The sequence below is a fragment of the Molothrus ater genome, chromosome 3, assembly GCF_012460135.2.
Source record: "Molothrus ater isolate BHLD 08-10-18 breed brown headed cowbird chromosome 3, BPBGC_Mater_1.1, whole genome shotgun sequence".
NCBI lineage: Eukaryota > Metazoa > Chordata > Aves > Passeriformes > Icteridae > Molothrus > Molothrus ater.
Window position 1 is genome coordinate 69,866,570 of NC_050480.2, and position 26,846 is coordinate 69,893,415.

Consider the following 26,846-nt stretch of genomic DNA (forward strand, 5'->3'; position numbering starts at 1 on the left):
TGAGGCCATTTTTTGTTCCTCTCTAAATGATGCTTGGCTGTGACTGCTTTCCATTTTCTTCTGCTGATTATGTAGCTCCCACATTTGAGTGGCACATGCTTTTTTCACAAGTCAGCCTCAGGGAAGCAGGAGTGTGAAATGCTGTGCTGTCGCTACCATAGAAAGATTCAATAAAAGCTTTACAGCCTCTCCAGATGCTGTGAAATGTCTGCCTCTGTTTTCTTAAGCTTTCTTTTGGCTCAGGTCTACAGAGACAGCCAGGTTCCCTCTGCAAGATGAGGAGAGGGGTAGAGGCAGATATTTGTCACATATTTGTCAGGTTACTTTGCTATAGCAGGGTCACAGCGTTGATCTGGTCACTCCCAGGACTCTCAGGAAAAATATTGCAAGAAAATCTGGCCCTTTCTGCCCCAGACAAGAGCAGAGGTGGGTGCCATGAAATTCATGATCAAGGTGAGCTCAAACAGAGATGTTAGGAAATTCTGCTGTGTCAGAGGGATCCCTGGGAATGCAGTGGGAACACAGATCTTCTCCTCCTAATAGGCAAGCTGTCATCACTGAGGAACTTTGCAAAGAGGGATCAGATCTTGTTGCAGGCTTATTGTCTAAGATGCTTTGCAGTTAGGTTGGGTTTATGGCCTAAAGCCCAAGCAGCAGGAAATCTCTATTGTTGTTTACCAAACTTTTACCTTTACATGGTTCTTAATTTTAATATCCCAGATTGAGTTGTTTTCAGTGCTTCTATTCACCAGAAAAAATAATGTTTTTGAATTTGAATGGGTTTGAATTCAGGTTCCTGTGAATTTATCTTACTGCTTTCCACTCACCTTCCTGTACTTAGACCTCTTGCAATTCATGCATATTTTGTGGTATATTATCATGGTGAATTGAAATTTTTTCTGAAGTCATTAAAAGCACTTTTGATGCCCCATTGCCAAGTCAATATTCTCCTACCCTTCTGCATGTGTGTCACCTGTTCAAGGCACTTGAATTTCCCTTTGTTGCACACAGCCATGTTCATAATCCACTTTGCATTAACAAGGCTCTTATCAAGGCTGAATTCAGCAGATTATTTGATCTGCAATAATTGTACCCCTAAAATACTGACATGAATCCCTAACATGATTCTTCCCCAAAAGGACCTTCTTCTGTTAAGGATTTGGGAGGAAAATTAGTCTCTCTGACCCAATGAAGTAAGTTGTTTGAGAAGTGTGTGATCTCAAGTTTCTCTTTGAAAATTTTGATTAGCCTCAGGAAAAATTTACCTCGGGAGGCTGTGAAATTTCCATTATTAGGAACAGACTGGACACTCATCTGTAACAGTAAAACCAGGATTTAACCTGCTGTGAAATCAGATAAAGGTTGAAAGAAGTATTCCATAATTTGCATGCCTCAGCAACTTCAGATTCTCTTCCTGGACAGAAATACATATATATGGCCATTTTCAGGGATATTTGCAGGCCAGAGAGCATTATTTGTTGTTTTATTGAGCTATGGGAAAACAAACCTACAAATAAATGGAATAATTTGGATGACTTCAGGCTTGTGGATGTTGCTAGGTGTCCTCTGGATACTGAGAACTAACTGTATAAACTGTGAAAACAACAATGCTTTTTGTTTTTCACATCAAACATTAAAAACATATCAGGCTGCTGAGACTAATCTGAAATTTCAGTTTTGATCTCTTTATCGTAAATAAATCAGTTTTCTTCTGAAGATGCTGCCCTGGGGAAAAAAAAGCCCACAACTTCAGATCTCAGAGTACATCTGAAAAATCTTAGTCTGTCAGAGCTAAGAACTTCATTTGTACTTCATTGTACCTCGCCATCCCTTAGGACACTTTGTGGTTCATAATAATTTTCCAAACCAGCAGAACACATTATACTTGCTTGGATCACTGACTTGGGAGCCATTGCACCAGAACACATCAATCCATTGGTCCACCTTCCCATATGGATGCAAATTCCCTCTGATCTTCTTTGGGGGGGAAGAGGTTCAGCAATTTGCTGCAAATTCCACATCAAGCAGAAGAAGGGAAGAGACTTGGCAGGACCCAGGAGGTTGCTCTGTTCTTGGTCCTCCAGATCTTTCTGCTCCCTCAGAAAATTAGGGGGTTGTGCGAATTTCCTTCAGAAGATGGGAAAACAGGATGGAAATGTGGGCAGTGGCAAAGCCTTGGTGTCTGATGAAATATAAATGGACAAAACCCCAGCCAGGAGAGGCTGTGTCAGTGGTTTAGAGGTGCTGAGGCAGCAGTTACCTTGAAGTTCCCACCTTCCCTAGGTGATGCTGTAGAGATACATAGAACCTAAAGGCCTCACAGGCTGGAGTTTATTTGGGGCATGGAAAATCTGGGGCTGGGCCTGCTGTGATCCAGCCACTGAGGGGTCTGCAAAACCCTGGAACCAAACGTCAGTGCCAGATAAATAATGGAAATAAACCAACTGGGGCAGGGTTGGATTGGATATCAGCAAGGAATTCTTTAATGTGAGGATGGGGAGGCCCTGACACAGGCTGCCCAGAGAAGCTGTGGCTGTCCCATCCCTGGAAATGTCCCAGTCTGGTTTGGATGCATCTCTAAGCAACCTGGGCTAGTGGAAGGTGTCCCTGCCCCATGGGACATCCCAAGCTGCTCTCTAAGCTCCCTTCCAACCCAAACCCCTTTATTCTGTGATTCTGTGATAAATGACAGGTAACACTCAGGTCCTTTTGGTTGCTGTCACTCATCTCCTGCAAAACATCATGCTTTAGGCAACTGTGTCTGAAAATTCCCTAGATTTGCCTAAACCTTAGGAAAGATATCAGGTGTTTTGTAGCAACAACCAAGATTTTTTTCCCAACATTCCTTCTGTGCCCTCCCTACAGGAGGAAGAGGTCAGGAAGGTAATCATTGTTGTGTGGTGACTTCTGTCCTGAAGGAGGTGGGGATGGGGTGTCCTGGTCTTTGTCAGGGTGAGAACAGCCTGGCCAAGCCATGAAGGACACGTTGAACCACCCCCGGTGAGAGATGAGGAGAGAGCAGGGAACAAAACTGATGTAGGGCTGGCAAAGCTGCATTGATTAGGCCAAACAAGAAATCTCAAATCACTTTTTTTCCTTTAATCTCAGAAGTTTTGAGGCTTGATATTGGAATTTTATGGTGTCTGAGTCAGGAGTTTGTATCTCTTGAGGCTTGCTGTAGTGGAACTGCTCCATTTTAAAGAATATATTATTTAAAAGTGGAATTGTTTGTGTATTAATTAAAGATGAGTGTCTGTAGCACTGATATAAGCCTGAACCCATTTCTAATAATCAGAGTGAGTTGGTTACTTTTGTTGTGGTTTTAAATCTGTTTTCACAGGCACTGAGGTCCTTCCAGCACAGATTGTGCTGGAAAGGGGTCAGCAGATGGGCTGGATGGCAGCCTGTGGGGCTGTGCTCTCTGCCCCCAGCTTTGGACAGCAGAAACAGACCAGTGTGAAATCTTTTGGTCTTCTGAGGCAGCAAAGCCAAAAACAAACCAGTCCTTGATAACTGGATTATTTCCCAGTGCTTGTCCGAGTGCTCCTACCCCACTGCATGAAGCACTAATGTCACAAAATACCTTTTGGGAGCCTGGGTTTTCATCTATGGTTATTAACCAGAATCAAGGAATCAGTTATAAACAGGGTTACAATTTTCTTTTTTCTTTTTGTTTTTCTATTTTCTTTTTAGGCTTGAAAAGTGTACAGCCTTGCCTCAACGGCAGCTGTTTTGCTCTGCAGATCCACTGCTGTGGGTCTGTCCTGCCTAGGAAAGTGAAAGTAGCTGCAGACACGAAATTATTATTTTTAGAAATTATTGCATGTTTTTCAAAGCCCAGTAATAAGTCTTACTGCATAGTCTTGAAACAGAAAAGAAATAGAAGTTCCTAACCAGGGCTTTATTTAAAATAGCTGAGTGTTGCTTAGCCTGAGATGGGGACCACATCCACAGAGGGCAGTGAGGACAGTGGCTGCCAGAGAAGCTGTGGCTGCCCCATCCTTGGAAGTGTTCAAGGCCAGGTTGGACAGAGCTTGGAGTGACCTGGAATGGTGGAAAGTGTCCCTGCCCATGGAAGGGGGGTTGGAATGGAATAATCTTTGAAGGTCCCTTCCCACCCAACCCATTCTGTGATTCTGTGACCTGAGTGTAGCTTTTCTCTCACCCCTGCCCTTGCGGTGCTCCTGTGGGATGTTGCATGAGGTTGTTTGGGCAGATCTTCTGTGACAGGTAGGCATGAAGCATTTTCCTGGTATCAACAGACCAAAAGTTGTTGTTTCAAAATCTCTCTTCTTTTCTGTTGTGTGAGAAATATGAGACATACCAAATTTACTGTTTTATATCATTATGAACAGAAATGCAGCAGTGGGATGTGATGTGATGGAGCACAGTGCACACCTGAAATGTAGAAAATGTTAATCTTTTAATTTAGTGCATTCAAAGTGATGATTCTTCTTCAACAGGGGAGAGGGAATCCACTGTAAAATAACCAGAAGCCTAGTGGCTGAACTAGGCTGCTGAAGACAAAAGACAGATTTCCAGTCCATAGCTTGAATCTTCAGGATTTAGTCCTGAAGTGACATGAAACAAAGCCCATTTTTCTTAAAAGAATCTCTTTTGCTACAATAGGAGATTAAAAAAAAAAAAAAAACAAACAAAAACAAGAAAAAGTGTGGTGCTGTAGCTGCTTTGAGATAAGAGTTCTGATCCTTGTTATTTATGTCCCTAAATAGAGGGTCTGGTTGGACTATTGGGAAGCATTTGGCTGAGGATGTGTGTCCCAGATGTGAGTTTTGAGTCACCAGGCTGTGTCCCACCAGCCAGGATGGTGGGACAGGACGAGGCAATGACCACTGGGACCTCTGCCTGTGCTTCCACAGCCCCAGTCTGAGAAAGGAGCTCCTCAAAACACCCAGGGGAAGTTTAGGATAAACAGGACACTTGGCAGTGTGAGCTGGGATCCAGCAGGCACTGAGAGCAGAATAACTTTGCTGTGGAGATACTGACGATGTAATTGGACAAATTAGGAGATAATTACCTTTTTTCCTCTTGAAAAGATAATATATGCTGGCATTAATTTATCCTTTTAGCTTTTATCTTTTAGTGACTCAGATAAAATTATTAATAGTTTTATTGTTTTTAACATAAGAGAGCAGAAAATTATTTTCTTAATTAACACAATTGATAGTGTTATCACTTTAGCTGTATTAATCTTTCAAATGAGCCCTCCTGACTCTTTCTATGAGGTGACTCTGGGTCCATGGACATCTTTTGTTTCACTTAGCCATTTATCTCTGCCATTAATCTGCTTTTACAAATAATTGCTACACTTGTCTGTGGGCCATCACTTTGGAAATAATATTTGACTTCTTGTGCTCTCTTGTCAAGTAAATTAAAGCATCCCTGCCATGGTAACTTCCACAGAGGATTTTGACAGCCTCTGAGAACAGTTCAGTTCCTGGGATTCCTATGGCACTCCCTACACACTGCTGTTTCCCTAAATAACTTTTGTCATTGAGCTACAACATGCTTTTAGTTTTTTCAGATTTTTTTTTAATGGTTGGCATTAATATTTCCTTCATTTGCCTGCAAATTTACGAAAATGCATTCCCCACTTCATACCAGTTTGGCTGTCATACAAAAATTGGGTACATCCACTTTTGGCTGGCAAACATAGGTGCAGTGTTTGTTTTTTAAAATTAATTTAGATTAATTACTAATTAAGATTTCTTACTAACTTAAGGAGTTCAGATTTTGCTACTATGTACCTATATTTGTCTAAACCCCATGTAAGAAGACACAATAATTTGAACCTGGGTTGCTACACCTCCCGTTTGTAGCTTCCCAAAATGTTTTAGGGGTTCCCAGGAACTTGCAAGCAATGAGGATTGGTACAAGCATGGATCATTTGTATTTCTATTAAAATCATACTTTATAGTCCCTATTGCTGACTCATTAACTTTTAGGAGCTGTGTATCAGAGGATTTATGACCTTTATCAGGTATTTAATACTGTGATACCTTATAAAACACAAGTAGAAATAAAACCAACAGAATTGGCAGTTCAAATCTTGGTTCCTGAAATAATGCATTTGTGAAAATGCACATCCCCTACATTTGCTAGGCTTTGCCTACCAGCATGAAACTTATCCCTCTCCACATTTTTTTAGTCAACATTTAGACACTAGATGCTGATTAGGATTATGGCTTTTCTTGACTTGGAAATATGAGGACTAATGATCAGCCCTGTTAGTGACACAGTTTTCTGTCTTATGCACTCTAAAAGTGAGATTGATTCTGGAATAAAGCTTTATTTTGGGGGCACTGTTAATTCCTGTCTAATCAGGATGATTAACATTTTTTAAAGCCAAAATCAAGTGTTAACTCCCTGAATTATATGTCACTAACAATTTTTGTATCAATCAAGTTGAGTCGTTTTTATCTTCTTATATCTGAAACTTATTCTTAATTCACCAGAAATGTTTTAAAATAATAAGAAAAGTTTGTGCACATACTTGGAAGTTAGACATTAATTGCCCTTTATTTTTGTTGAAAATTTTCAATAAATAATGTGTTTTCTCTGCTTAAAGCTGAGAGAAAGTGTTTCTTTTTCAGGAACTGGAGAGGATAGTTTTTCACAACATTAACATTTGCAAGCAGGTAAACAACTTATATCAAGTGAAGCAGCAAAATTTTCCATGTCTAGGTGGACCACAGAGGGCTTTCTCCTGTCCCAAGGCTGTGATTTGTCTGGCAAACCTGCACTTTGCTTTAAGGCAGATTAAAAAACCCAGTGTCTGCACTTCTGGCTGGGTTTAGCATACACAGAAGTTGAAATTTCCTATTTAAAGCTATTTTGTTTGTCCGCTTGGACGTAGCAAAATATTGTCCTTGTGAGCCACCTGATACTGACTGGAGTGGGAGATTCTGCTGTGGCTCAAAGGAGGAACATGCCCTTAAGCACTCTGGTATTTGCATCAAACCCAAATTGTGCTGACAGGTCCCAGATGTGCTTTTCCATTTGCATCACTTCAGCCACCCACATGGTTCAAACGCTCCAGCCACAGAGGGACCCTGCAAGCTGGGGGACAGAAAAGCATCAGGATCCTTTTAAAGGCCAGGTGGAACCTGGATCAAGACCTGTGGCTTTGATAGGATGGACAGGATGATCCTGATTATTCCCCAGATTCATGCTTTAGTCCATCCTTTTGTACAAGACAAGATCGTTTTAGACTGTCCAGGCTGTTGTACCAGAGTACCTGATCCAAATCTAAATGGTTGCTCTGCTGTCTGGAACAGTGAATTTTTGTTTTAAAAAATTATTTTTAAATTAATCAACCTTTTTTTTTTTAATTAAAAAAACCCCAAAAGACAATCAGGCTGCTGAACTTTGAATACTTAACGATGCATGGAGCCGTATGCCTGGATGATTTTTGTTCTCTACTCTAGAGTAGCAGTGTGCCTTCATGGCTCAATCCCCTTCAAGTAAAATCTTTCTTTTTTCTTTTTTCCAAAGCTGTAAGGACAATAGGGAGAGAGTTGTGAGTGCTTCAGGTGTACATGGGTGTACCTGGCCACACAGGTCTGTTATTGACAAGACTGCCTGCCTTCAAGATGCAGAAGAGAGAGCAAATGGGTGAAATAAAGAAACAAGTTTTGTTTCTCATTTAGTCTCCCTCCAAGCAGGACTTCTGAGGGGAAAAATTTAGAACTTCACAGCTTTTCCCAGGTCCCACAGCAGAAGTTATGGAAGCCCTGAGTCAAGTGTTTAGTTCATGAGGGCCATTCCTGCCTCGGCCAGTACCAGCAAGAGGAATTGGGGTTTCTGAATGCCCTAAACAGCTCCTGGCTGGGTGGTTTCAAACATGGCAGAAATGTTTTTGTCTTATGCAGGAGTTCCTCACTTTACATCCCTTCCATTGTCCCAAGGGATGACTTTCATAGATGTTTGCCAGATTCCCCTTTTCCCCTTTATTAAATAAAGGCTTTTCCCCTTTATTAAATAAAGGGTTCCCTTTATTTATATGAACTTTTTTGACCTCAATAACCCATTTCCACACAAAAGAAAATGGAAAGAAAAGCCAACAAGCCTTCCTAGATGACTCTACTATTTAATGCTCCTGCTGCTTCACAATTCCAATGGCCAATTCTTGTTTATAACCGTGGCCATGACAAGTTATTTGCATTGGAACACAACACCTAAGGAACTCTGAGGAGAATTTATGGATGTAATTTTTCACTTAGCTGTAAAATTTGCAGAGCTGCCATCTGCAGATATAGTGCCCCTCAGGATACAAAGAAACTGCTGGGACTGTCTTGCAGATAATTCCCAGTCTCTTGGCATTGTGAGGAGCAGGTGTATAGACAAAGATAAGAAGCACAGCCCCAGCTTTCCTCCAGTCCTGTCTCTGCTCATGAGAAGGAACAGATCAACCCCTGCCCCTCCTCTTCCCTTCATGAGGATGTTAAAGTCCCCAGTGAGGCTTCTCCTCCAGACTCTGGAGGAGTCTTTAATACCTCAGGAGACTGCTGGAATGGCTCCTGAGGTATTAAAGAGTCTTTTTTCCCAGCCCCACAACCAAAGAAGAAGTTGGGATTCCTCAGCTCTGGTTTTCAAGGTTGTTTATTCTCTCTTATCTAATACATTCTTTTTCTGATCTTTGGAGATCTGTCCAGCAGGTCAGGTTGAGGCACATTGACTGCCCCTGGGGCAGTGTTATCTTTTTATACTAAAAACTACATGTACTTTATTTACAATAATTTTCCAATACCTATCACCTATGTTAGACAGTCTGTCTCTACTCTAAACCAATCCAAAAGTGTCACCATCACAGCAGAAGATGAAGGACAAGAAGAAGAAGAAGAACAGAACACGCCCAGATCCCTCCATCTTGCCTCTTGAACCCCCATTCTAAATACCCAAAATTCCACTTTTTCACCCTGTGCTAAATTCACTATCATTCTATTCAAACCCTTGCGGCTTGTAAATCTTCACACAAAGTTGGTAATTTTTTCCATGGGCTAAGATTGAAGGCACAGGTGTCTTTGACACTGTGCCAGGGTCTCTGAGCCCCCTGCCAGGGTCTCAAGTCCTCCAGGGCAGTCAGAGGAATGTCCTTGGTTCCAACACTCCAGACCCTTCACCATCCTCGTGGCCTCCTCTGGACACTCTCCAAGAGCTCAATGCCTTTTTCCTGTTGTGGTCCCATGTAAATTATTATGATCTTGGATAAAGTAAGTCATGACCCAAATCATGGCACAATGCTTTATGCAAGTTTGAATGGTATCCTGAAATGCCCTGAGAAGTGTCAGGGCAGAATTGAAAATGGGAAGATGGATCCTCTGTATGAACAAAAATATCTTCATATTTTCTAACAGCAGGTGTGATCTGTTGCAAACTCTGTTCTTTTGTTTTTCAGGCACTTCACTGGACATGAGTGGGATGGCATCAGATCCCAACAATTCTTCCCAGGAAGAATACATCCCACACAATCTCCAAAAAGAAGACCCCTTTGCATCAAAGCTCTCTAGAGAAGCTGACATCATAGCTGGCTTTTATTTGACAATAATTGGTAATGATTTTATATTTGGTCTTTGAAATATGACTGTGCTGCTGCATTCTTGCAGCTCTCAGAAAAGAGGCAGAAACTGCTGTTCATTAGATGTTAATTACACATTTTTTCATACTAGAAAGAAAAATCTAGGAGGGAGGAGGGATAATGTGTTAGAAATATGGTGTCAGCAGTTAATATCAACATATAATGCTGCTGCAGGTAGTCAAAAGTGACTAGCAGTAGATGTTTCAGCAAAAAGTGAAGAAATACTCATTGTTTTTAATAAGTGATAGGTTACTACTCAGCAGTTTAATTTGTCCTTGGGCAGAATAGGGTTTCCCTCATTATGCCATGTGGGTTTTATGGCTTGTTTTCACAGCCTGAACACCCTCAGATGTGTTCATGTGACCCTTGCTCAGCTCCTGGCATCATCTGTCCTCTGTTACACATCACATTGAGCAATATTTTCTGCCTAGCACCCTCCCCATCCTTTTGTGTTGGAGTCCTTTAAAAGGTTCAAAGTGACCTTGCAAGCAGAATAAATACAGTTATCTGTTGGCTAGTGCACACTCGTGATTGCTGATTTTAAAGTATTCATATACCAAGGAGTTATCATTCAGCTAGGAAAATGCTGGTTTCTATTTCTTCTAGGGATAAACTGGACATTATTCTTGATAATTTGCCTTCTTTACTTTGTGGAGAAGGGCAGAATCATGTCTTTTTGTATCCACATTTGCCTCAACACCTGAGGGAATGGCATGAAGCTGAGTAAGGGAGGTTTAGGTTGGATATCAGGGAAAGGTTCTTCACCCAAAGGGTGGTTGGGTGCTAGAACAGCTCCCCAGGGCAGTGGTCACAGCACCAAGCCTGACAGAACTCAAGAAATGTTTGGGCAAAGCTCTCAGGCACAGGGTGGGATTCTTGGAATTGTCCTCTGCAAGGTCAGGAGTTGGACTTTGATGATCCATGTGGGTCCTGTTCAACTCGGGCTATTCCATATTCTATTCTATTCTATTCTATTCTATTCTATTCTATTCTATTCTATTCTATTCTATGCTATTCTATTCTAGTCTAGTCTAGTCTAGTCTAGTCTATGCTATTCCATTCCATTCTTCTTTATATATTTTAAGTTCCTTTATGCTTTATAGTCTTACTTCATGCAGTTTCTCACAGCTCAACAGCAATTTTTTCACTAAAATTGATCTGAGGACAGAACTGTTCTACAAAAAACCTGGGCTCCAGGTGTCAGGTGCCTGAAGACAAGGCTGAACACAGGATGTACAGTGATTAATTGACATTTATTTCAGTTTTGATTCATTGTCTTGTTCAATGTGTTGTGCACAAAATACCAAGATCTGTCAGTCAGTCCTACCTTTATGTTTCTCATTCACTGCTTTACAACCCCCCCTTCTACTCTGTCTTACTGCTTTTCTTCTGACTGATCTAATTAATGTAATGTTTTCCATAGTGGAGGTAGCAGAGTTTTTATTATTATTTTTCTTCTATTTATGTTTCTGTTTATTTCTCATTTCTCTTCTGCTTATGCCTTTATTGAAAAAAGAATTCAGAGCAGCAGAGGTGACAGGTGAAGCTGTATCTTGGTGCTGTTCTTGGTGTTCATGCACTGGTTTGTAGGTATTCTCACTTTTCACACATATATTTTTTTCTATTGCTCTGCAGACAAAAGTTTTCACTGAACTGTAGAAAACAACCCCCTTTTGGTGGTTTTTTTTTTCACTTGGTTAAGTAAACTTAGCTTTAATCCCAAGAAATATGTCTGATGGATGAATCTTCTTAATATACACTCTGTTGCCTTGTTATATTCACTGTATTTAGTGTCGATTTATCCTGTTCCAAAAATTACCCCTGTCAGGTGTGAAACATCTTGAAAAACACAGGCATAATCAAATTAAGGCAAGGAACAAGAATCAAAAAGTTCCAGTGAAAAGCCAAAAGCCAACCATAAAGGCTCAGAGCAATTTTCTGAGCAATGTGAGGAAACTGAAATTATAATTTTAAAAGATCTCATAGTAATTTTGATGTTGGACTTGTGAACTCGTATCCAGTGGCCTGGGTCGGGGTAGCTCTGCTGTTCCTGTATGTTTCTGTACACATAATATCCCACATTTAGCTCTAAACTAACTTAATTTTTGAAGTGTGTGTTTTGAAATGCATTTTACTTGGTTAATTGCTTTGCCCTTGTGTGCATAACAAGGTTCACTAGTGGCTTTATTAGAGCTAATTATGGTCTTCCTATATCCATATAAGTGCTGTATTTGCATATTCCTTGGATCTATAGAATAAAGATATAAGGAAAAAAATTCTTCCCTGGAAGAATGGTTGAGCAGAGGAATGGGCTGCCCAGGGAATGGTGAAATCTTTAGCCCTGGAAATGTTCAGAAAATGAGTGGAGGTGTCACTTTGTGGTATGGTTTGGTGGGCATGGTGGTGTTCAGTCAAAAGTTGGACTTGATCGTCTTGAAGGTCTTTTCCAACCTAAATGATTTTATGATTCCACGTCTGTGTTTTTTTATTATGACTTGTGATTCAGGCTAAACTTGTCACAGTTTTCCACTGAACTGCATTCCCTGCTCCTTTGCAAGAAATTGTGGCCCCTCCTGAGGATGGCCTGTGGGGACATCCTGACAGCAGGGACAGGGAAGCAGGAGGTGGGAAGCCAGGACTGTTTTTGTGCATCTTTTTGCTCTTGAGCAGTGGAAGGTATAAGTGAGTTTAAAAAAGGAGAAGAAGCTGAATAGTGAGTGAACAAGGCTGGATCTTATCCTGCAGAGGTTTTAGGGTCAGACTGAGTGTACAGCTGAAGTATTCCAGTTTGAAATAGAAAAATAATTGGTTTTTTTGTCTTTGAAGAAAATCAGGAGTCTTGAATAGTCTGAGAAATTCTATGTGAGTGCATGATCCTTTGTCCTGAGTAGTAATTTCCATGTGTAGCTTTCTAATTGTCAAGAAAAAAAAATCAGACTATGCACATGGTTATGAGAATCCAATTCTTTTGTCCTTGTCACTTCTCCCACCAGCTTTTTCATCACTGCCTTGATTGATTCACTGTACAGCCAGGCAGGGTGACAAACTACTGAGGAGGGACCTGCTGGCTGCCAGCTCCTCTGAAACCCCTTGGCAAGTCACTATTGATTTACAAACTGGTGTGCACACTTCCTCTGTTATGAAACAGCTTAATTGAAAACAAAATCCTGAAGCTTTTTTTTTTTTTCTTTTTTAAATTTTATTTTCTCTAATGGTTTAGTGCCATTGTCAGGTTGGAGAAGTGGAAGTTTATTTCTCCAGCTGGCTGCTTGTAAACACTTTCCCCTCTCGCTGCAGGTTGTGTGTCTCAGCCTGGCTCTGTCTCTGCAGGTGTCACTTTTTTAGTTATCACATCCTTGGCTCTTGGTTTGTATATATGTAATGGTGCCATGTTGCCATGGACAGTTCTCCTGGAAAAGAGCCTATTTTTAATATCTGAGAAGTCTTTTTTCCCTGTTTCCAACCTACCAGAGCTGGGAGTCTGCTCCAGCAAGGGCTTCAGCTGACTGCTGGAAAGTCATTTCATAGCAGGAGAAATGGAGCATTAGATGCCTCACCTACAGAGATTATAGAATTTTGATCAAGGAGATAAAAAAAGGTTCAGATAAGCAATTTTCAGATGCAGGCATAGACAAAAGGCAACAAATGATCAATGGACCCCTTCCAGCCATGGGATTAGCAGGTCAGTGGGTTGGGCTCTGTAAAACATTGATATTAATAATGAGCAGTGGTTTCAGAGCAGCTTGGCAACTTCAGAGCTACTTGGCTGATAGAGATGTCTCTCTAGACTGCCAGTCAGTTGAAAAAGATTCAGGAAAATGTCAAATGCTTTCAAAAGGTATTTCAAACTAGATGCTGGCACTCTAGTTAGCCTAAATATCACTGGAGAGGAAAATGGCATTAAGAGAGAAAAGGATTAAAATATATGAAAAAGGCTCACAGCATTGAGATTCATTCACTCAGCTGTGAGGAAGAAAATGACTCATATGAATACCTCCATCTGCTTATAATTCATATTAAATTTGCAGAGCCATAAGAGTAGGTTGTTCTTAGAATTTGATCTACCCAGGGTAAATAAAATCTGATAAGAAAACCTAAGATCAATAATAAGCCACCTTCTGTTCTGTTTATTTTGTAAAATAATACAGAAAACAATGCTGTCAATATAAAAATAAAAAGTTTGCAATGTGTCGCATTTAATACAAAAAAATTCAAAATCAAAGTATTTTTCTCCTGAGTTTGGTAAACTTTTGGTTCCTCAGTCACTCATATTTCTTGATAAATAATTTGGTTTTAGCATCTGGGAACCATTTCTCTCTCTGCCTCATGGATGGTCCCAGGTTGGGTTTGTTGATTTTGTGGGGACAAGGCAGCTTTGCAAGGGGATTGTGCCATTGATGGACCAGAGTAAATAACAAAATACCCATTTAAATACTGGATTATTTGTTACTGAATTGCCAAATTAATCACTAAATGATTAAATACCCATTTAATTACTGAACTTAATTTGCTGAGGTCTGGCCTGCCAGAAGACTCAGGTGAAAATGATGTGGTATTCAGAGGTACAACATTTGGAGAGGGCAGCAGTGCTGGGGGCCTGGAGGGTGCTGGGGCCCTCTGGAAACAGAGATTGCCCCAGCAGAGCCCCTTGTACAAGGCAGCACAAAGGGTGACTTCGGTGCCTCATCAACAGAGGAAAGCTGTTGATGACTTTTGTCGTTGACTTTTGTTTGTTGATGACATTTTTTGTTCATGACTTTTTTTGGAGTAGTGTGAGGAGTTGGCCTCAGCAGGTAGCCAAGCACTCAGGACAAGCCTCAGAGTGGGACAGGGAGGAAACAAGCAGAGAAAAATCAGTGGAGATGAAGAGAGGTGGGGATAAAGACAGGAAGATCCATTCCCAGTTATGCAGTGGGCAAACAGGCTCCTTGAGGGGAATAAATTCAGAATCATGGAATCACAGAATGGTTTGGGTTGGATGGACCTTAAATATCATCTCATTCCAACTTTCATCATGTGGTTCCAACCCCCAAAGCTTAATGTTTATTTACTGGTTTAGGTAGTGAGAAACAAAGGTGTCAAACCTAAAATACTTACGGCAATCACTCTTCCTCACCCTTTAAATCTAAAATACTTATGGAAAATGCCTTTCCTCACTCTTTCCTGGGCTGAACTTCTCTCCAACATTTCCCTCAGTGCTGTTGTAGGTCCCTTTTTTGAGGCAATGGCAGCACAGGAATTCTTTGCTCTTCATTCTTTTCTTCTGCACTTCCCTCCTTCTGACATGTCTCCCCTGATCTAGTGTGAGGCTCAGTGGGCCATGGTCCCTTTGGGATTTTCACCTTCTGGCTCCATGAGAAGGATGTTCTGTGCTGTCCTGTGTTTCCACAGCAAAACTCTCCCTCTGACCTTAAACTCTTTCAAACATGAATTAGTGAAGACACATTTTCTTTAAGGGAACTGGAAACCCTACGATTTTCTGTACTGGTGTGATTAATTCCATGGCAGATGTACACTTGCAGAGCTGTGAGTCATTGGGTGATGATATGGAGAAAAATATATCAGCCAATATGAGAAGGATACCATGCACTGAATTCCACCTGGAAGTTAAAATCAGATTAATCAGATTTATTTTATAATTTTTCTTTCTTATGATAGAAATAAATTTTAATGTAAGATTTATGATTTGATATTAATATATTAACTGGAAATGTATCCCTTAACATCTGATTGGTGTATTTAATAAAGTTGAGATTGGTCAGATTCTGGTTCCTGTGATTACAGAGAGCTGAATTTCATTCTTGGCTGTATAAACCTTTGAGAGAGAATTGTGCTGGTCAGGGCAGAGGGATTCTGGGGTTTCTGTTGTGAGCATTCAGTCTGTGTCTGGGCAGGCTCAGCTGGTGAAAGCAATGCCCTCCTGCAGAGGGGAAACAGCATTTGCTTTTGGGGAAATGTGTCTGCAGTCCAGGTCTCTGTGAGCTGCATAGTGACAATGAGGGGATCACATTTCAGGGTAAAATGCCCAGCCATAGGGACCACAGGTTCAGGCTGAAAATGTCAGGGAATTTCACAAGGAAGATGGAGTATTGCTGGTTTTGAGGATGATTCTAATTTGAATGTTATTCTATTTTCCATTATTACAGGGATACTTTCAACTCTGGGAAATGGGTATGTTATTTTTATGTCCTCAAAGAGAAAAAAGAAGCTGAGACCTGCTGAGATAATGACTGTTAATTTAGCAGTGTGTGATCTGGGCATTTCAGGTAATTTCATGTTTTTGTTTTCCCTCATTTTTACCATCTCACCATTCTGCCTGGCAGCAACAAGATACATTCCTCTGCAAGTCATGGGAGCATCAAATGCCTTTTGCTACAGATATTTCTGCTCTATTTTTTGCATGTAAATAATAAGGGAGGACGAAAAACAACATTCCTGAACAACTTGATGGGAAGAAATGAACAGTACAGAGGAAAAATTAGGGTTGATTTTATCAAACACACAGAGCTCCTGTTCACCCCAGCACTGGGCAGGTCTCCAAAGGCAGCTGCCATGTGCACCCTGGCACAATAACCACAAAATATCTCAGAATTACAGGTGCAGAAAATTATGTTTTTTTGCCATAGGGTGAATAGAATGGATCTAAATGCCTCAAAAATACAAGTTTAGCCAAATAATTGGAAAATGCCAGTGGCCATCAGCCCATTAAAGCTAATAGTTTTTTCTCTAGTGGCCATCCTCCTTTGTCTCTGGATCAAACATTTGTGTCAATCTCTTGAGTATGAGCCAACTGGGAGGATTTTTATTTCAATCCCACAGTCTGGATGTCCTGTCATTGGAGGAGGTCTGGATGTCCTGGCATTGGAGGAGGGAGCTTTGGAGAGGTTTATCCAGATTTGCAGAGATGCTTGTTTTGGCTCTTGACATGAGACTGATTCAGCTGCTCACAGAGAAATGCCTGGATGTCCTTTAGAAAAGGATATTTTGGATGGCAGACAATCCAATGGGTATCAGGACTCAGCTGACCATGGGATCTTCCCAGTGCCATATAAATGGAATTATATTCCCATGCTTGCAGGGTCATCTGTCCCCTGTGTGTTGTATGAACTGAGACCTCTGCCCTCAGCTCCAGCACACCCTTTTCCTACCCTTGTCTCTGCCAGATGCTTTTGCCCTCATCTAAACTCCAAAAGTATCACTAAACAATATACAATTATGTCTCCCAGCCTCCCCTGATGCTTTTTTTGAACTCTCACAGCACAAGACCAAAGATCTGCTCATCCCTGCAGATTCCAGTGGTTTTGGTCAGTAAACATGGATTTTTGAAGGAAATATCAATTCAGTAGAAGAAAGATGTTAGTATAAATATCACAGCTACCATACAGAAAAATCCCAATTATTTCTTTGGCATTTGTGTCATGGACACACTGCTTCCATCTCTCAACCCTTAGAAGTTAAGGGTTGGCTTTTTCCTCCTCTGTGATATTACCATTTTCTTTGTGTTTTAAGAATCTGTATTGTAAGACTCATATTAGTCACTCCAATGAGAAGGAGTGCTTCAGGAGAATTCCCACAGCTTTATATTCTGAATGTTGCCCAGTGAATATGTGTCTGCCCCATCCCTGGAAGTTTCCAAGGCCAGGGTGGATGGGGCTTGGAGCTACCTGGGACAATGGAAGGTGCCCCTGCCCATGGCAGGGGTTGGAATGAGATGGTCTTCCAAGATCTCTTCCAACCCAAAATATCCTGTGATTCTATGATTAGATGCATTTTAACAGGTAACCTAAACCTAAACCTAAACCTAAACCTAAACCTAAACCTAACCATAAACTGTGTCCCAACCACTCAAACTACAGCTTGTTTGGGACCCCTCTTAGTGTGAGGGCTGGAGGTGTCTCTGTTATGGCCTGTCACCAGTGCACCACTTGGTCACCTTGCTTTCTTCCATGGGGATCTCATCTCAATCTATCTGGGGTTTACATTTTGGAATTAAAAATAGTGATTCCCAGAGCCATGCTTGGTTTTCTCTGTTCTCTATTTTTTTTTTAATTTATTTATTTATTAATGGAAGGTGCTAAGTTGAGAAATGTGACGGGTTCTGTCTGCTAGACAAACTGAAGATAGAATTTTTTTCCATGAAATCTCTGTATTTCACACACTTGTCTTAACAACTTTTTGAAGAGTTCTGCTTCCTGCAGATTTCCACAGGGTGGCACCAGCCCCTTGTTCAAAGCTGCATCAGACTGATTTTGCACAGGCACCGTGCTCGGGGCTGCTCCCAGTCCTGCTGCTGAAGAGAAATTTGATTTGGTGCAAAGAAATGTGTCAGCCTTTAAAGCTGTCAGTCACTTATATGCCTAAAGTTGCTGACTTGATTGTTAACCCATAACCTAGACCTTGCCATATTTAATGTTTTTCCAGAAACCTTAATCACCGAGATCAGCTTTTGCTTGAAAAACTAAAAGTGCATTTATTCTGCTTGGAGGAAAGCACATCATGCATTGATCTGAGCACATCCTGCAGGTCCAGGCAGAACTTTCCTTACAGGCTTAGGCTAATCCAAAAATACCTTTTTTAAAAATGCATCTGATTTTGAAGGGTTTGCAATCCTGATGGTTTTGGCATAGAAGATGGAGCAAAGGTACTTTTCTGCAAGATTCGGTTTTGGAAGAAATGCGTTAATCTTCTGTTAAGAATGAAAAGAGAATGCATGGTTTTACATCAGTTCAATGTGAAATGGAATGTTTCTAGGAAAAAGATCAACAAAATAGAGATTTTTGTCTTGGTTTCTATGAATAGGTTACCTTGTGGGAAATACAGTTTGCAAGATCATTTTTGCCATCTCCATAAACCAATTCTCTGAGCTTCTATGACATTACAGACTCTGGTTCAGCCAGGGAAACCAGCCCAGGAAAGCTGAGGTGTTTTCAAATCCTTGAGGCTGGTCTGGCTGCTCCTATGCAGGAAGGAATGCAGTCACAGGGATGTGGATTCAATATTTAATGTTGTTTGAATATTGCAGTTGGAATGTTCAGGCCTGGGAGCATTTAAGATCAGGCTGGTATATAAAACCAAAGTGCTTGAAAACAGATTTCCCTAGATTATAAATTTTTGAGTCTTCTGTTCCATTAAAGTTGATTTATTTTCTTTGCCTAATTAAGACCAAGAAAAAGGTAATAATTGGGACAAAAAAAGGGAGATTTCCAACTATATAATTAAAATTTTCAAACTTTCTCTTTGTCACAATGCTTACAAAGAATATGAAAAATTTAAACTTGCTTTAAGGTGAGAATGGAATATCATTTGACCAAACTTCACTTCTTCCATAATGCAGCACTCACCTTTTACCTGTGGAAGAATGAGATGAAGTGCCACTAAGAGAAAGCCTCAAAAATAGTTAGTCATTTCCCATCTCTTTGGGGAAGCTCAGAATGTTTTGATATCTGTGTGCTCTGGCTTGCTGGGAGGCATTGAAGTAATGTGTGGTGTGCAGAGGAGCTGAAACCACTTCTGCAGCTCAAGTGTCCATGTCTTTCCTTCCCACCTAACACTTCACCTCACTGTGTATCCTACTGCTGGGCCTTGACAGGTTTGAAAAAGTCCTTTTTGAAGGCAAATTTCTTAACCTTGTGCTTGAAGACACCCAATTGGCTACAGGGGTGTAGACTAAGTAGATCTGTGCTTGTTTCAAGCTCTGACTCAAACCTTTCCTGTTTAGGTATTGGCCTGTGGACATAACACATACTCTGAAGGTTTCATAATGAGAAGAGCCTGCCCATGATTGGTTCCAGAGTGTTGGTTTACCTCTGGTTCCTGTAGTTTATTGAAAAGCAAAAGCACCTCTTTCCAGCCCTTCTGCAGGCTTGGCTCTCATCCTACCTCATCCCTGGTGCCATGGGATCCAGCCACAGCTGTCTGAGGCTCAGTCCTGTGCATGGAGTGCTCACAAGCCATGGAATCACAGAATGCTTTGGGTTGGAAGAGACCTTAAAGACCATCTCATTCCAACCCCTGCCATGGGCAGGGACACCTTCCAGTGCACCAGGTTGCTCCAAGCCTCATCCCACCTGGCCTTGAACTTCCAGAGATGGAACATACACAGCTTCTCTGGGCAACCCATGACAGTGACTCACCACCCTCACAGTAAAGATTTTCTTCCTAATATCCCACCTAAATTTACTCTCCAGCCTAAAGTCATCACCTACTCTACCTGAAGCCCTTTCTCCATATTGCAGAGCACTTTTATGGGTGTTAGTTTTTGCAAGGGAGAGGGTTTGCCTTTCTGATAAAAGGAGATTTTCTCAGGGATGTGGTTTATCAGTGAGCTGACATTCTCTCCTCCTTTTGAAGTTGTAGGCAAACCCTTCAGCATCATCTCCTTCTTTTCCCACCGCTGGATGTTTGGGTGGATGGGCTGCCGCTGGTATGGGTGGGCTGGTTTCTTCTTCGGCTGTGGGAGCCTCATCACCATGACAGCTGTCAGCCTGGACAGGTACCTGAAAATCTGCCACTTGTCCTATGGTAAGACAAATATGTGTCTATATGTGGATGACTGTATTATCTGTGACTGTGGAAAAGCTGTATTAAGTGCCATAGTTTACTACACTGAAATACTAATTAGGTTCTTCATAATACTTTTCTTAAATATAGAGGGGAGTACACAGAGGAGAGAAACATATTTGCATGATCCAAGAAATCCCAGTTAAATTCATTTTGCTGGACATAACACCCTCACTGTTGTCCTTCTGCTGTCTTCTTAAGCCATGAGTTTTTGTAATCCCTTATAGATAAATCACTTTATGTCTATCAAGGCCTATCTGCATTAACAGATGCAAGTAATGTGCATATTGCAGGGTCTTATGGACCAAAACATAAAAATATTCCTTATTAAATGCCCAAATTCCTCTGTGGTGTGTGGCAAGCTATTTAACGCACCTAAGAGATTTGGAAAGGCAATAAGTCATAATGTGAAATAGTCTCTCAAATATGAAAATGGAACCTGAGAGGATGAAATTAATTTAGCAGTGTAAGGTGTTACTACCATATCCATCAGTATCTTGTACCTCTGGAATATGATGTATTATATGCTTAATTCTTTACAGATAAATGATATTGTCACAGTATAGACAAGATGTTCCTCTTGCATTGTAAGGGACTAAATTCACATCCAAATACAGGGAATGCTCAAGGTGACTTTGCAGGTAATAAACACCTTGCCCATGTGACTTGAGGGACACCACAGATTTCTTTATGATGACATGAAGTATCGATCATGTTAAGCTGTAAGGAAGGTTGGCAGATAGGAAGTGTAAATAAGCCAGTCTGTGTAAGCAGATAAAAGCTGTGGTACTGTGCTAAGATGTGCTATCACAGACCCCTGTGTGTCCATACTTTTACCCTAAGTGGGAGTTCAGGGGGGGTCTCCTTAGCTGGGTGTTATATACACCAATAATATTAAGCAGGATTTCAGTTTTTTCTATTGAAGGATTTCTATTTTTTCTATTATCAAAATAATTCAGTGGCAACCCAAACCACAGACAATTTTTCACAGACTTGGAGAGCTGAAGTGAATATTTCATGGCTGGCTGCATTTGTGCCACCAGCTGTGGTCATCTTAGTTCATGGGAGAGAAAACTCTTCAAAAGCCTTATTCTCAAGGGCTCTGATCACAGTGGTCTATACAAAATGATGGAGAGCAATAAACAAACATGTTTATCATGCTCAGTCTAGGTAGTTTAAAAAATGTTTCTCTTTTAATAGTTGTGCTATTGTTGCTTTTTTTTTCTACTCCTGAACACAACAAAGCACCTTTCTGTCTCTCAGCCATCATATATGAATACATCATTTGTCAGGCAATGTTCATTTTCCTTCCAGTGATCCTGACATGTAAAATCAGCTGGAAAGAGACACATCCAAATTAAAGGTGTTTCTTTGCTTTGGTTTTATTTTAAATCACTCTGAAACCCTGAAGAAATCTCCTTAATGTTAGTGTGAAGTGAGTGAAAAATCTCCTGTGAGTCAGAAACTACAAACGAGTTGGGGGTTCCAAGATGGAAGGAGCTGTTATGTTGTATGTTATGTTACACCATATTGCAAGTTTCTGCAAAAATGAAAGATTTAAATTTGTTAGTCCTATCTGAGTCCTACATGTTGAACATGTAGATGGTGATGAAAATCGTGCAAACTGAAACTTTTTCTAGATGAATTAGAGCTGTATGCAAGATGAGCAGAGAGACAAGGTTCTGATCTCCAGGAATTCTATTTGCATTTAAAAAGGCAAGGACACATGAAAACACATATTACAGATACTTCTGACAGGATACACATGGTGATTTTCTGTACTGGAAAAGAATGAGAAAGTAAAATTAATTCTTAGATATCTTATTTCCACTGTAAAGCCTTGCCTTTCAGTCGCAGAGTTTGAGCTTTAGTCAGGTAACATAGGAGACAAAGAACAGGAAAAAACCTAAGTTACATTAAAGAATTGAAATTACTGGATAAGATTTCCCTGACTGTTACTGAGCTGGTTGTTTGGATTTCTTTAGTTTGGACTCTTCTCAGTTGTAATTCATCACAAATTAAAGCAAAGGTCTGAAATAAGGGTGGGTGAAGCCTTCCATGTGAGTGTGCCTTTGTCTTCATGAGGCACAAGGTGAGCTCAAGGTCACTATGGACCTGGAAAGAGCCAAGATGAACATGACAGAGTTGTTGTCAAACAATCAAAAAACCTCATATTTCACAGAATCATAGAATGGTTTGTGTTGGAAGGGACTTCAAAGGCCGTCCAGTTCCAAAGGCCCCACAGGGACATCTTCCAGGAGAGCAGATTGCTCACAGCCACATCCAGCCTGGCCTTGAACCCTTCCACATGACACAACAAATCCCATGGTGCCAAACACATCTGGACATGAACTTGTAACTCTTCGATTTTCCTCCAGGTACCTGGCTTAAGAGACACCATGCATTTATCTGCCTGGCAATAATCTGGGCCTATGCTACGTTCTGGGCTACAGTGCCTTTTGCTGGGGTGGGGAACTACGCCCCCGAGCCCTTTGGGACCTCCTGCACTCTGGACTGGTGGCTGGCACAGGCTTCAGTGGCTGGACAGGTTTTTGTTCTGAGCATCCTTTTCTTCTGCCTCCTGTTCCCAACTGCAGTGATTGTGTTTTCCTACGTCAAAATAATTTTAAAAGTCAAATCATCCACCAAAGAAGTTGCTCACTACGATACCAGGATTCAGAACAGCCACATACTTGAAATGAAGCTGACCAAGGTAGGTAGGAACATTTTCCTCAGTTTGCTGTGTTGGGTCATAGAAGCAGATTTGGAGACGAAACCACAATGCTCTGAAGGTGTTTTTTTGTAGCTTTCTCCTCTGTTACTGTCAAGATGAGGAAAAAACTTGTGGGAACATAATTCAGTGATTAGGGCACTTGAGTCCCTGAGACCATGACCTACTCTGAAGCTCTGCCACAGCTTTCCCCTATGCCCTTGAAAGTCATATAATCTCCCTGTGGCCCTGCTCCCCACCATAAAACATCCTTTGCTTTCAGAAACTGTTGTAAACAGTAATTTAAGGTGACTGATGTGCATTATAGGAACTATAACAGAAAACAGATAGAGAGCAGATTATTGTAGCAGGGAAATAAAACTTTCAGGCAGTTTACTTTCCTCTGTTAATGAAGATATAAACCAAAATTGGTCCTGTGACACTGCAATTGTTTTTATGCAAATAATTTATCAGTTAGACTCAGCCATGAATTGCTGATAAAAATGCACTGAATTACTAAAATTAATTTTCCATCTCAGACCATATCCTGTTTTCCCTTTCTGATTGAATCTATTTTCTGTTTGGCAGTGGTGACAGCCATGATACTTACTGGTTATTGTGCCAGGAAATCTCTCAAAATAAAGGCTTGTATTGAAGAAAATCAGATTCCTTAGCTGTAGAATATTCACCAGCCTCTGTAAGACATGCCAAGAGCGAGACAAGCAGCAAGTTTTGCTTGGCTGATCAAATTTTATTACAATTTTTCTGAGTTGAACTGAGAATTACATAACATGTAGCAATAAGGGACATTATGTCTAAACATATCTGAAAATCTCAGCTACGTACCTGCCCAGCCAGTGCTGCCAGTACAACTGGTACAACTTCACTTGCCTTTCAAAAGGATGCTTCAAATTGTTATGTTTTTTGGTGGTTATTCAGCAAATTTCCTTTGAAGAGCAATGGAAACTTTTGATTTGAGGCTGCAGGTTTGGTTTTTTTTTTTTGCATATTGGAAGGATCATGTAAAAATTCAATGTTATCTGAATTGCAACACCAGTAATTTTCCCTCCTGTCTTGGATCTACACTGGAGAACATATTGTTGGGGTAAATATAAATATGGAAAATTCATTTCCCTTATAAGCCATTTGACTCCAGAGCACAATTCATAACAAACAGGCTGTGTTTGAGATCCTTGGCTCACCTGCACTGTTCCTTCAGTGACAGACAACAAAAAGAACAGGCTACAGGAAAGGCTATGCAATGTCCAAACCCCTTGTGCCTTCTGGTGATTTTTTTTTTTTTATATTCTAATCCTGCTAATCGCCTTATTCCAAATGAGTGCTGATGTGCTGCTGCCAGTGTGGGTGCAGCACTAATCTGTCAATGGCAGCAGTATAAAGGCAGATGTTTTTCAGGATGTATGATGGCATGGCATCATTTGAAGTGATATCAGGCTGTGACCGAGTGCAGACAGGCTGGTTCAGGTAAAGTATACAAATCACAGATTTTGGCCCCAAACAGTTTTTCTTTGGTATTTATACTAAACTTTCTTATGGTTACATTTTGTTACATTATAAGGAGGTCACTTACTAATTTGCCATTTATCAGAACTAAAATATTTAACAAAAATTTGTGTTTTAAAATACTTACATATTCTAATGGAGTGAAAACCCATGATTTGGGTTAGGAGGAATAAATCTAGACATTTTACTAGCATTCTCACTCTCAGATAAATTCCCAATTTTCAAAAGATCTTTTTTCAAGAACCTTCATGCTCTGCTAATCTCCTAAAAAGGAGATTCTGTGTTTTGAAAAGAGTCCCCTCTTTAAATAATTTGAATTCAATACCAAACTATTATTATTTTCTGAAATCTCATTTGGTTTCCTCATATTTAGCCAGACTTTACTGCATTTTTAAATATCTGATAGCAGACTCATTAACTGCTCTGTGTCAGGCAAAAGAAACACAGGCACGAGATAAAGAGGCAGATTTTGTTCATATTGTAAATTTATATGAAAAAGCAAGTTATCATTTTTCATTTCCATTGAGTGGAATGTAACTCCCTTGCACTCTGCCTAGCTCTGTGCTGCTCTGCCAGTGTCTGGCTGTTCTGGATAAACCCTGCTGTCTCTTTTCTGCTCTCACAAGGTGGCAATGTTGATCTGCGCAGGGTTCCTCATTGCCTGGATCCCTTACGCCGTGGTCTCCGTCTGGTCAGCCTTTGGACGGCCAGACTCGGTCCCCATCCAGTTCTCAGTGATCCCAACACTGCTGGCAAAGTCAGCAGCCATGTACAACCCCATCATTTACCAGGTCATTGATTGCAAGTTTGCCTGCTGCCGGCCGGGAGGGCTGAAGGCCAAGAGCTCTTTGAAGAAATCAAGGTAATTTCTTCTTTGGCGAGTGGGATACCTTTGAGAGAACCATGTTCCAAAAAGTTTCAAAATAAGATCCTACAAGAATCACAGCTCATTGAATCTTACTTCTTGTGTTTGACCATGACCATTTTGATTTGGGATTTTTCTTGCCATGAGAATTTGTAAAGTGGCTGTAGGTGTATAAGGAGAAGAAAGAAGACAGTCCTTACTTTTAGATCCAGCTGCAACTCCATTGATACAGTTTGGAAAAAAAGTCCTATTGGTTTAATGGGTTTTGGATCAATCCTCTCTTCCTAATCCTTTTCTTTCACATCATCATATGAGTTTCCTCCAGAAGGTGTTAATGACCTCTACTGCCAGTGAAGCAAATGGAAGAGAATTGTGTTAATTCCTTCCACAATTAACCTGTTAATACTATACATTTCAGCCACAGAATCAATAGGGAGAGACAGTAGTTCTTCAGTGACCCTCCAGGTACCATTCATACCAAAAAACCCACCTCAAACCAGACAAATCAAAGTGTAATTATCTCATAAGTAAGTCTCAATTTTTTTAACTTACAACCCTCAGGCAAAGTTTGTGCTGCACACCTGTGGAATTTCTGAAAACACTAATTATGCACTTAGGGGAAAAGTATAGTTCTGTATTATGCCAGACAAGTGCCTTACTTTTGTGGTTGAACAAGGAGATAACAATGGATGTTAATCTGACAGTGTAGACTATCACAAACATCATAGCACACATAAGTGACTGTGAAACAATAGAATTCCAGTAATTTACTCCAAAGGTCTAAAACATATGTGCCTTGATAGAAACATGAAGGATGATTTTATCATTCATATTATTCCCCAACAGTTTCAGCATTTTTGGTGCGTTGCGCAGTGAGCTCAGTCAGTCTTGAGCTTCCACAGCTTCTTGTAGCAGATCTTTCCATAATCTTGCACTGAGATTTATTTCATCTGCAGAACATACAGAGTTTATATATGTTGTAAATGTCTGAGGTGTTGAATTTATAGTTTGCCAAAATCCCTTCTGCAGTGTTAGTCAAATGGGACACATATTCAAAGAGTCTTCTGTGGATTTTTGGTAGCTGGATTTGTGTTTAATATCTGAAGGTCTTACCCAATCTCTCAAGCTGAATGCAAGCTGGCTTCTCTAGGCCTGTGCAGTGAAAAAATGATCTGGAGGAATCAGTTCCCAGAAGTAAGAACTTAATTTCCACCTCGGTGTGACAAAATGACCATTGTACCCTCTCTGCCCACAGGACTTACACAATATCTGCACACAGGGACTCCACAGCCATGAATGAAACCCAGCTGGAAGCTTGAGGGCTCATCTCACCTACAGCAAATGAAAACCTGGTGACAAACAACCCTACTGGCTCAAGTTCCTCTTTCTGTAAATGAATTAAAAAATGGTGACAGGTTTATTTTACTCCCTATTCCTATGTACAATGTACAGTTCTTTTCATCCTGACCAAAATAGTGCATTAGAATTGAGCAAATATTCTAAGTACTGAAAGGAAGAAGAAACAGAGAAAATTTGTGTTTATTAAAAATTTTCCTTCACTTGAGATGCTTTAAAATGCCCTTTTTTGT

At 40.6% G+C, this 26,846-nt stretch overlaps 1 protein-coding gene across 1 annotated transcript; it reads left to right on the top strand.

The window, feature by feature from the left end:
- The first annotated feature begins 9,260 nt into the window (after positions 1–9,260).
- Positions 9,261–26,576, top strand: OPN5 (opsin 5). The gene is given in 7 exon segments (XM_036380821.2): positions 9,261–9,403; positions 9,405–9,571; positions 15,745–15,864; positions 19,949–20,119; positions 22,537–22,871; positions 25,019–25,254; positions 26,513–26,576. Coding segments are annotated over 7 exon segments (1,236 nt in total).
- The last annotated feature ends 270 nt before the right edge of the window (positions 26,577–26,846 follow it).